General features: G+C 39.5%; 2 protein-coding genes across 2 annotated transcripts in view; both read left to right on the forward strand.

Annotated features, from left to right (window-relative positions):
* The window catches only part of adnpa (activity-dependent neuroprotector homeobox a), a 19185-nt gene extending 18655 nt beyond the window's left edge, over positions 1-530 (forward strand). Inside the window, exon 5 of the mRNA XM_037678660.1 lies at positions 15-530. Coding sequence (XP_037534588.1) covers positions 15-354 — 340 coding nt within the window. The 3' untranslated portion in view covers positions 355-530. The remainder of the gene's footprint in view (positions 1-14) is intronic.
* Positions 531-1858: 1328 nt separating this feature from the next.
* Positions 1859-3971, forward strand: LOC119412295 (bcl-2-like protein 1). Its single transcript, XM_037679281.1, has 4 exons — positions 1859-1966; positions 2049-2156; positions 2527-3112; positions 3388-3971. The coding sequence occupies exons 3-4, from the start codon at positions 2621-2623 to the stop codon at positions 3532-3534; spliced, it is 639 nt and encodes a 212-aa protein (XP_037535209.1). The 5' UTR covers positions 1859-1966; positions 2049-2156; positions 2527-2620; the 3' UTR covers positions 3535-3971.
* Positions 3972-11967: the final 7996 nt, after the last annotated feature.

The raw sequence follows: 11967 nt of genomic DNA on the forward strand, positions 1-11967 counted from the left end.
CCTTTGACAGAAAATAGCTCTTTGCTAGATGAAAAAGAAATTGTCTGCATGACCTTTGGAACAGAGACACCACCAGAGAACCTGGAGTCCTACCACCAAGAGAACCTGATTGAAGAAAAAGATTTTGAGGATATAGAAGACTGTTTAGCAGAAAACAGCTCTTTGCAGGATGAGAAAGAAATAGTCTCCGATATAGAAGACTGTTTAGCAGAAAACAGCTCTTTGCAGGATGAGAAAGAAATAGTCTCCATGACTTTTGAAACGGAGACTCCACCTGAGGATGAGGAGTTCAGAGACCAAGAAAACCTGACAGAAGAAACTCAACATGTGGACACAGAAGATTCTTCAGAATAGAAGAGCTTTTAGCAGGATGGGAATTAAATTGTCTGCTCGACATCATGTTAGTTCGCTGCCAACAACTGGGTTCTTCTCAGTCTTTGGTTAAGTTTTAAAGGAAACAGTTTAAGACTGATTAAGTACTGATCCACAGATGGTTCCAACTTGGCCAACTATTTAGTGGTACTGTATACCAAGAGTCACCAAAATTTCAGTTTTTAATGCTGCACATCCAAATACTCTTGATGCGAATGAAAAACAGTTACATTATAGTGCTTTTTATATGTGGCAATGCATATGTCTAGGCCTTTCTGTTGTATACATTTATGTTTTGTTAGTTTCTTTGCATTTTTTTTTTTTTTTTTGATGATGAATGACCACATTTTATGAAGTGGTTGTTAGTTTACCTACTTTCATACTGTATTTCCTTCTCACATGTGACTAGTTTTGGTTTTCCTTTCCTGATTTAGATGGTGTAAAATATGTCAAAAGTTTTATCTACACATTTGAATAAAACACTTCATAAAAAGCTTATGGGATTAAGTCTTTACTGTCTTTTGAAGAAGAAGAAAAAACAGTTAGTGCCAAATGTTGTGAAAATGTAAGCCTAGATAATAAAGTATTATTTTTGCCCCCAACCCACAAGACAGACACAAATGCAATAAAATTACAATAATCAGAAGTGAAAAATCTAATTTGAAGTTTTGGTTAAAGATTTTAGTCTTTAAAATATGCACACACACAAATATGTGTGTGTATACCAGTATGTGTGTGTATGTATGTATATATATATATAAATGTGTGTGTATATACATGCATATATGTATATATATATTTTTTTAAACATGCTAACATAAATGGAAATTGCGAGTAGATGTAGGTCAGAGGTTTTGTTGTAATTTCAACTGCATACAAGTACATATAGAAATTAAACTTACCCACAGTGCAGATACACAACAGAACAAATGCAAACTGATTAATAAATGCAAAAAGACATTAACCTAATCCAGACAATTGAGACAAGACTAGAGACATATTAGTACATGTGTAGGTACGAGGTAGAAACGTGGTTAGCACGTTTTTCTGTTTTTATAGCAGCAGAGAAAAAGTAGGTAACAACCGATATGCCCACATTTTCACAGATCATTCTTGATTTTCAATTTTTGTAAAACATTTTACAGTACAAGTTGACACAGTATAAATATATATTAAAAAAAAAAAAGTATAAATATATATTTAAAAAAAACTACGTTCTAAAAATACGTGCTTCAAAATGCAGCTCAGTTATTTATAAAAAAAAAAAAAAAACTTAATGGTTGAGTATTTAAAGCAAATGCGCGAAAGCCTGGTTATGTTAGTAAACGTGTCCAAATGAAGAAATGCGCGTTTATTGACTCAGTTATGTGTGGCCTCCTTATTTCCGGTGTCTCCCAGCCGCTGATTGGTGCAGGGGGCGGGCCCTGCGTCAGAATTCGTAACACTATTGGCCAGTATGCGTCACGAAGCGGCGCGGGCCACCTGGACTGGAGTATTGCTGCAAAAATGTATATATTGTGCTTGGAGCTCAATCTGCGTCTCCTGTTATCTTTATAGCTGCGCACTAACCTGGAATTAAAACTTTATAGCATCTGTAAGTATAACAGTCACAGATAAATGATATATCAGAATCTGGCTTGTAATTTTGCACTTTTTGGTCCGTTTCTTGTGGACAGTTTTAGCAGCTAGTTAGCATGTGATGCTAACCCCGTTAGTCTGAAACTACGCAACTTGTATCTGGAGCTATCAGCGATGGAAAGTTGGCGCCTACACGCAGAGATCTGGTACGAAATACTTCATAATGATCAAGTGTTACATTGGACCTAACAGTGAACAGCAGCTAATGCTAATGTATTTTTAAAAGTCTGCCACAGTTTACATGATCGATCAGTCCAGTCAGCTTTTTGTTCAGCTGGAGTGTGTGATTGAGCACAAATTTAAGTCTGCACAATTCATACAAATTGTGCAAAGTCATTGTTAAAACGTGTGTGATGAACTGGGAAAATGCACCCAGGGTTGTTTAAGCAAGTTTTTGTTTAGAGTCCTGTGACGGATGCTATGCAGCCCTATATTGTTTTAAATGTTTGCCTACAGAAATGCATGTCAAAATAACATCCTTGTTTTTGTGTCTGTTGTTGCTTGTTGTTGCTGCAGTGTAAGAAGAATCCATGTGACAGACTGAAGAATGGCGTCAAACATGATATCTGATTAAGTCAGCTGTGTGTTGAGGTTTTAAGTGTGGAAAAACATGTCATACAGCAACAGAGAGCTGGTGGACTTCTACATAAGCTATAAGTTGTCTCAGAGGAACTACTCAAAGTCTCTGCTGAGGTCGGAGGTTGCTGGTGAAAGGACGGAGAAGCCAAACTCAGCTGCCACGAATGGCCTGCTGGTCACCAGTAAGGACGAATCTCGTGGCGACATAGTAGCTGTAAAATCAGCCCTGAAGGACACCGCAGATGAGTTTGAACATCTGTATATGCAAAGTTTTAGTCATCTATCCCTGCAGCTCAATATCACCCCTGACACAGTTTACCACAGCTTCAAGAGCGTGTTGGACGAGCTGTTCAAAAATGGGATCAACTGGGGGCGGGTGGTGGGCCTGTTTGCCTTCGGTGGTGTGCTGTGTGTGCAGTGTGTCGAGAGGAACATGAGCGAGCTGGTCTCCCGCATCGCAGACTGGATGACTGTTTACCTGGATGAGCAGATCAGTCCGTGGATTGAGAGCCATGGAGGCTGGGTGAGTCTGCCGGGGAGGAGGTGAACCATGTTTAAGCTGCTCTGATGGAGGTGTGCTGGCCCAGATACGATGGCCAAGATGTTTTTCTTACATCTTTCTCTGTGATTTTTTTATTTTTTTTCTCAATGACAAAATTTAATATACACAGTTATTTGAATTTTGTAAACAATCACAGACAAAATGCTGTAGTTTTTTCCAAAGTTGTAACATTTATCTTCTGGATTTAGTCGCCGTCTACTGTTTAAATTGACTCCCTTTGTCGTTTTTGTTTCCAGGACGGCTTTGCTGAGATTTACGGGCAAGACGCTGCGGCAGAAGGGAGGAGATTTCAGGAGTCTCTGAAGAAATGGTTTTTGCTAACTGGAGTCACGTTGCTAGCTGCTGGGCTGCTTCTCGGTGTGCTCATTGTTAAGAAGCGTTAAAGGTTCTGCATGTCGCCCTCGTCACGGCACACCACATGTAACACTTCACCCACTCAGTTAAAACTAGATAGTTAATGTTTACATTTAGTATACAAAGCCCGTGCTTGTGCACTGGCAGAATGTGACAGGACTACATTCAAACTGTTGGAGTAACCAGATTATGTAGCTCGACGAGCTCATATGTTTTTCACACCACCTTCCTGCTCCTTTTAACACACAGCAGTTCATTTTAGTTGTTCGGACAAAGTGCTTTAGATTAACCCAATATAAGCTATAAGAAAGTGAAACGTGTTCAGCTGGTTAGCTAAATTTGCTTATTCTTTTTGCCTTTTGTGCATTACCTGGACCAACCTTTATGTCTCACAAACAGCTGACAGAAAATCTAAGTTATATTAATTTTTTGTTTGTTTTTTACCGTGTAATGCTCAACTCTTTTCGGTGGCTGTACTGGAGTTTTAGGCATGCTTCAAAAATAAATATATTTATGTTTTTATTGTCGTGTTTTTCCTTCTGTCAGATACACTTGCTTATATACTGCATTTGGTTGTCACTAAGCATGGAGTGGTGCATTGTGGGTAAACAGTTTTCTACACACATTTTTTACTATATTGCCTTTTGGGTTTTTTATAATGGATAACAACATGATGGAATCTGTTGTATACTTTGGGTTAGATCTAGAATATTTACAAACCTGGTAAAGACCAGATCATTTTTGTTATGTCCTGATCCCTAACATCTTATAATTGCATAAATACATTTTTAATCCCTAAGGGAAATTGAGTATTGTCGTAGCTCATCATCCTGGTTGCATTCAAGAGTTGTTAAATGTTGATGGCTGTGAGCAGGAAGGATCTCCTGCAGCAAATCCGAAGAATCTGGCCACAGATACCATCCACCCAGATCCGACGGGCCTCAGTCCTCCTGGGCAGCAGGACTGCCCTAATTCCAGGCAGAATTCCTCCCTGAGCGATGGTCACTCCTCACAGCAGTCTGCAGAGCTCCTTGTCACCATGGACAGACAACTGAAGATGCTGAAGGATGATCCCGGTCCTCCCGTTGTCATGAGCCAAGTTTCCCACCAGCTCCAGGATCTCGGCAGTCAGGTACTCGAGAACCGCTGCCAGGTTGACGGGAATTCATCCATGGCGCCTCCCTTTTTCAACTCATTTGGGATTTGCGGCTGTAGTTGAGATATTTGAACTTTTGAAATGTTAATCAGCTGCTCCTGGTTGTTAAAAAACACCTTGTTGCCATGGTTACGCATCATAACAAATGCACCAAAAGTAAGAATGTTTCAGTAAAAATCCTTTCAGCTGCACAGCATCTGATACCAGAGGAAATAATCATCTGAAAAAAAACAATTTACATCCAGAAAAATATTAAAGTTTTCAAAAGCTATAACTCAGAATGAATGTAACATTTCAACATGCTTGCTGTTCTATGCCACAACTCTGAGGATATGGTGCAAGAAAGCAGACCATGAGGATTTGAATTCCTCCAGCAGAAATCCATCACTGTGTGCAACAGTGTAGGCAGCATGACAGCTCAGTGGTTAGCACTGTTGCATCACAGCAAAAAGGTTGTGGGTTCAGTCCCTGGTTTGGATCTGTGCTCTTTCTGTGTGCAGTTTGCATGTTCCCTGTGTTCATGTGGGTTGTCTCCAGGTACTCCAGTTTCCTCCCACTGTCCAAAAAACATGTTGGGCTGCCTTCAGACCCAGGCCTCCCTCACAAAAGAGATCTGTGATCTCATATTTGTCTGGTTAAGTAAAGGTTGACAAGATTAATAATAAAACGGCAGAGTTGGCATCAATGTTACATGCATGTTAGACTGATTGGTAACTAAATTGTTCCTAGATGTGAGAGAGTGAACGGTTGTTTGTCTCTACGTGTCTCTGTGATGGACTGGAGACCTGTCCAGGGTGTACCTGGAGAAGCACCCTCTTGCACAGTGACTGCTGGATATGAGCACCACCTGTGACCCCCGCCACCCAAAAAAGGAAGAAGCGAGGAAAGATGATGGATTGAATGTTTTAGTTTTTATTGTGGACAGGTCAAGCTTCCAGTACCCTCCTCTGTTAGAGCCATGTTTGTCTGATCTGTGCAGAATAATAGAGGCTATAGCATGTAATTAATAATGATATTTTTTAGCTCCAAATTACATTATCTGAACAAAGAGAGACCCTAAAGTCCTGTTCAAATACAGGTTTTTGTGGAACCAGCATTCAGTGTGACTGTGATCAAACCTGATCAGTTTGACGTCCTGTTCTCAGTGCAGCGATCGTGTTTCATGTGCATCATGTCAGCACACGCGTGTGATATCTCTGCACTGCAGTTTTCAGGGTTGAACATCCTGTTAGGTGTCAGAGCTGCAGCTCTGTGCTTGCACCACGAGTGGGGGCTTGAGCTCCACAAGCCTCACGGTGTGTCAGGACTGAACTGTACGTCCAGCTGCACTCAGAATCAGCACTGTTTTTTACAGAAGATCTACTTTTTGTACATCTCTGACATGATTTTCTACTCGTCCTTCATAAAGTTAAATTAGACTCAAGTCAACTTTGACTCATTTCTGCTTTGAATCTGTCCCAGGGGATGATTTGTAAAACCAGGAATGAACTCGTCTCTTTCCTGTTGTCACAGCTCAGACTAAGACGTCTATGGAGGATCTTACAGTGTTTATGTGAAAAGAGACAAAGAGTAAAGGAGCAGGAGGGAGAAGGGCACCAACGGATGGCCCACTGACTGAACTGGAGCGGGCCTGTGGTTGCTAATCTATCCCTGTCATTTGTTGCCATTTCCCCAGAGCAGAGCTGACAGCTGCTACAGATAAACAGCAGATACAGACAGTTGAGGAGAATATAAATTATGGGACAACCTGACAATTCACTGGACTTCTGCTTCTTCATATTGCATGCCTTTCTGTACTTTTTGCACCCATCTTGTGCTTGTTTTACTCATTAAGGTGTGAGTGCTGCTGTTTTCCTGCTTTATTGGTGCATTGTTTTTACAGTAGAATTACTTCTGCATACTTTAGCTATTCCAGTCAAAACATTCAGCTCATCCAGGGTGATGGGTGCTATGACTTTAGGTTATTGTAACTTGTACTTTTCACAATATTGAACTTAATTTAGAATTATATCATAGAAATACATTAAAATCTCTTCACTTGTTTAAAAATAATAGTTGTCTTAGAAATCTGCTTCAGCAAACTTGCTTTATGTTTGGCTTCTAGTTAAACTTTTAGCTTGTCTTTTGCTACACGTAGCTTTCAGCTAGTGTTTTAGGCTTAGGCTAAACAACCCACTTTCAGCTTCTTTGGTCACTTTTAGCCAGCCCTCAGCGTTCACGCTGCCTTTCCTGTGAAAATGTGTGTTTCTCTGGTTTTGTTTGAGGATCTGTTTCGTGTGGTTTGGGGGAACCATTAAACAGATGTGGTGAATAGATTCAAACACGGACCCTTTCATCTCACTTTGTGCTTCATTACAGTTATTTCCCTCTGCTGGGGTCCACGGGGACTCGGAGTGATTGTGTGACTTCTGATAAAACAAACATTGCATTAGGAACCAGCCACAGAAGAGAAACGTTTCACAGAACTTCAGTCCGAGTCTTGCTTCATCTCTAATTCTCTAAGTGGAGCATGGGCAGCGTACCCAGATGTTCACAGATGAATCCAAACGCATAAATGAAAGTATTTCTTGTTGCCTGCAGTGAAGCATGAACAGATTTTGATCAAAAGTGATAACTTGTATTTAGAAGTGAAGTGACAGGTCCTCTGTACCTGCAGGTTATGAAACGTGATGGGATTCCATGAGCCAAATGAGACAGTTGACATGTAATGTGTCTTCACGGAGATGACTCCAGTGATATATGTGTGTGTGTTTGTGACCTAAAGCGCACAGCGAGGCCCTCGCTCACTAACTGACAGGGAGGATGAGAGTGGTGGTGCCAGCAGCAGGTGGATGCTTCGGGGTCTGTGGCCTCCGTGATAACTTATCAGTCATCTTGCAGTTCTTCGTGAGCAACCCCAGCCCTGCTGCTCAGCATAAAAATATATTACAAGCCTCTGAGCTGTGGTTTCTACATGACATCTTACATGAACTGTTAAACTGATGGCATTTGAAATAAACTGAACTTTAATGCTGGCAGTGTGGAAGTTTATATCCTTTTTTGTCGTTTGCAGCAAATTTCAGTCAGAAATGTGTCACATTGTCTAATCTAATCTGCTGATACTTTCTATGCTTCTACTGTTATAATCATGCAGAATATTTGGATAAACACTTTAAATAAATACTTTCACCCAGCAGAATAATTGTTAAATATCTGAACTCTGATTAAGTTCTTTTCAACTTTACTTTCCTGTATTTCCACATTTAAAGATACACATTGAAGAGTTTGAACTCAGACGTTTAAAAGTTTATCCTGTACTGTATCAAATGGTGCAGCTTGAAGGAGTTAACTACGATAGTTTTCCAGATGTATTGACGCACAATTTTGAAATGCGGGTCTGCACTAGATGTAAACAAAGCACTCAGCTGAATTTGCCCAGAACCACTGACCTGACAGTAGCCTGAAGGTAAACAAATATGACAGAATCAGACATGCCTAGAGTCTTTGAGAAGATGTTTAAGTGAAAAATACTTGATTAAGTCTGCTACTAATTGCTAGCTAAATAAATAAAAATGACAGCTGTCAAGTATGAATATATGAGGTTTCAAGCAGGGTGATGGAGCGTCAAATATAGACAGAGCTCAGCGTTCAAACACGCTGCTTTTAGACTGGTCCATTTCCTGTTTTATCCCAACCTTTCCTTTTATCTGCACATTTTTCTCAACAAATCTGAGCGTAAATATGTGCCATGGCGTTCCACACCACTGTTGACCTTCTTTAGTCTCTTCAGTCATTTCTGTAGGTAAATAAACAGGTGTTGGCAACCACTCACAAGATCTGCCTGAAAATGTTGCTTCTTTCCCATTTGGCTGCTCTGCTCTTCTGCAACAAAATATTTTCATTTAAAGACACATTAATCATAAGCATGTGAAAAAAAACTGTTCAGGTTTTATATTTTTTGACTTTAAGGGGAACACCTTTAATCTTACTTTTAGCAAAATTGTTACTTAATTGATGGTGTCAGTTCAATTATATCTAGTCATAAAAATCTTACTCGTGTGTTACTCTTGTAAACAAAGATGGAATAAAAGTTTAAGAAGCAGAGAATACAAAGAAAAGGTCATTTAGGTCCATGATAGATCTTAAGAATTAAGATTTAGTGGAATGATTATGAAATGTTAATATCTTACCTGTTGTAGATAGTTCTTTGAGCAAGCTCAGTTTGAGGATATGCGGCACATTTAATTGGTCAGAAATCGTAGCAATTGTCTGGAAAATGCCCCCAAAAGTTGGAATTCAGACTCAAGCTGTGTTCTAATTATCCACTTGTTATTCATCAGTTCACCATGTAGTGATTTGGCCATTTTGTAGTATTTAAACATTTTCCAGTTCTTTCATGCTCCACATGGTGCTTTAGAAACCTGTCACAGGGTAAAAGTGGTATACAGAAGTTATTTGCTACATTAGACCATAATGCATTGTGGCCTACAGTCTGCAGCTCATTCTTGTAGTTTACAGACTCAACAAGCGTTATGCCGATGTCCCCCATCATCGAGGGGTTGGAATATTGAATGTAGGTTTTGAAATTAGTGTTTTTCTGGACTTGATTTGAACAGGGGATGAAGTAAACCTTAATGTTTTTGGTGCAAGATTCTTAAGTGAGTAGATTTATTTATTTATTTATTGCTTGTCCCTGGTAGCACAGAGGGATGGAACATGGTGAGCGGAGGGAGTCATTTCATCCAACACCAAGTGCAATGGCAGAGCTAGTGGGTGGCCAATGGTGGCCTTGGTCACCATAGATTAATCTTTGGCCACCCCACGAGCCACACAAATCATTTGGGGATATTATACTTTCAAACAATATAAAAACTAGAAAGCAAAGTTTATTTAAATGTTTGGGGTGGCTGGTTTACTAGCACCGGTCGGTATATATGGTGGTGGTCATCTTGAGTTTTGATGTAGCAGCCCAATATTTGAATGGGAAACATTTTACGCTGTACATGTAGCCACACATTAAAATGGAAGTTAATAGCTCACTTATTTTTTAAGTTATGCTCAGGGGCAAACAAATGGAAGTACGGAGGGTATTTCCAGTTCCCCCTCTTTGCTCTTTGACTGAAGACAATAAAGAGGCTTTGATATCTCTAGAGTTCATCTTCTTCTATTTGAGAGCTGCAGAACTTGAGGAATTATTAGATAAAATATATATTTTTACATGAAACCTGTTAATGGTACATAATGTAAAGCAAGCGTCTTTTCATACTGTGTACACACACAAAACAACCCTAAAAACAGTTGTTATGTAAAAGAGATTGTTAGAAGGTAACATTAGTTCATGATTTTAGCATATTACAATACAATACAACTTTATTTATAAAGCACTTTAAAACAACACCGTTGGCCAAAGTGCTGTACACTAACACATATTGCAGGTTGTGATGTCATTACAGCTGCTGTCCATGCTTGTGTTAAAAATACATTACAACAAAAAGTGTAACAGCTTATTATAGATACAGGTTAACAACCTCTCTGTCAGTGTCATGAAGACTGGGCGGCATGATGGGAGCAGTGGTTAGAGCTCAATCAAGGAAACCCTCTTCAGTGGCAACCATCTTCTACAAAGTAATGCCAATTAAATAAAAAATATGTAATGCAAAATAAGTGATTGCTTAAATATTCACTCCCTTTTAAAATAATATCCTGAGGGCAGTGGATGTGTCTCAAGTCATTGAAGAACAAGAATACCTGTTTCTGAAAGGTCTATATGGCTGATCATTATTACTGGAAACCATTACATTATGAAGGCAAAATAATACTTTGGGCAACTCAGAGAAAATAATATTAAAAAGTACACGTCAGTGGATGAATACAAAAGGATTTCTAAGGCCCTGAACATCCCCAGGAGTTCTGGTTCAACAAATGGAAGGAATATGGGACACGTGTAAGTCTACCAAGAACAGGCCTTCATCACAAACTGAGTAACAGTCCATAAAGAAGACCAGTAACAAAGACCACCAAGACACCTGTGAGCACTCTGAAGGAGTTCCAAGCTTCAGGTGAGATGGGAGACTCTGCATATACTAACTGTTGCCCATGTTCATCAGTCCAAGCAGAAACCCAGGGGTAAAGAAAACTGATTAAATCTGTATAGAGTTCATCAGACAGCATGAGATGGTCAACTGCAAAAAGGTTCTGTGGTCTGATGAGACCAAATTAGATCTTTTGATCCATCATGAAAACCAAACACTGCACATCACAAACTCACCATCCCCATTGTGAAGCACAGGGGTGGCAGCATCATGATAAGGGAGGCTTCTCAGCAGCCAACCCTGACATGCTTGTATGAGTAGAGGGTCAAATGAAGCTGTAGAATATAGGGAAATCCTGGAGGACAATCTGATGCAGTCTGCATATAAACTACAGCCTGAAAGAAGATTTATTTTTCAGCATGCAGTGAAGACTGAACAGAACTGGTTTAAAGACAACAAGGTGAATGTACCGGAGTGGCCGAGTCAGCCCACACCTAAATCTAATAGAGAATCAGTGGCGTGACTTGAAAAGAGCTCTTCATGCCTGATCCCCATCAACCTGATAGAGCTTAAACTGTTTCATAATAAAATAAAATGTATGAAGTAAACTTCCAGTTTCCAGATGTGAGAGACAGACTGAGCCTCATCTACACAGACTGAACACTGATTCAGGTGTGGTTTCCATCACGAAACACATCGTAGTTGGTAACAAGCTCTGCTTAGAAATTTGTTATTTCAAGATGCATTAACCATCAATATTGGAAAAAATGGGGACATTTTGTTTCTGGCTTTATTAAATGTCTGTCCAGTCTCCATGACACTTTCAATAGTTTTATTAAAATGTGGTTCAAGTGCTCAGCTACAACTGTTTGAAGGGGTTTAACTGTATTTTCAAAGTGTTCAAATGTAAAATGTTTACACATCATAAAAACAGCAACATTTCAAATTAATTTCTAACTACACACACAGGATTAAACACAATCTGATGAAAGGTGTCAAGTTTTGAAATTACATTTTTATATTACAACTCTTGAACGTGCTTTTTCAATTAAAACACAAAGTTATATATAGAGATGTGATGTCATAAAGTTGTTGTAATGGCTTAGGATCTTCTCAACATCATCTCGTTTTTACATGCAAGAACATGAGAATAAAACAACCATCCATCCATCAAGTCATCAATCCATCCATCTAGCCAGCCATCCATCCACCCATCAGTCTATCCATCCATCCATCCATCCATCCATCCATCCATCAAGTCATCAATCAAGTCATCAATCCATCCATCTAGCCAG

The sequence above is a fragment of the Nematolebias whitei genome, chromosome 7 (assembly GCF_014905685.2).
Source record: "Nematolebias whitei isolate Nwh7 chromosome 7, NemWhi1, whole genome shotgun sequence".
In the NCBI taxonomy this organism is placed as follows: domain Eukaryota; kingdom Metazoa; phylum Chordata; class Actinopteri; order Cyprinodontiformes; family Rivulidae; genus Nematolebias; species Nematolebias whitei.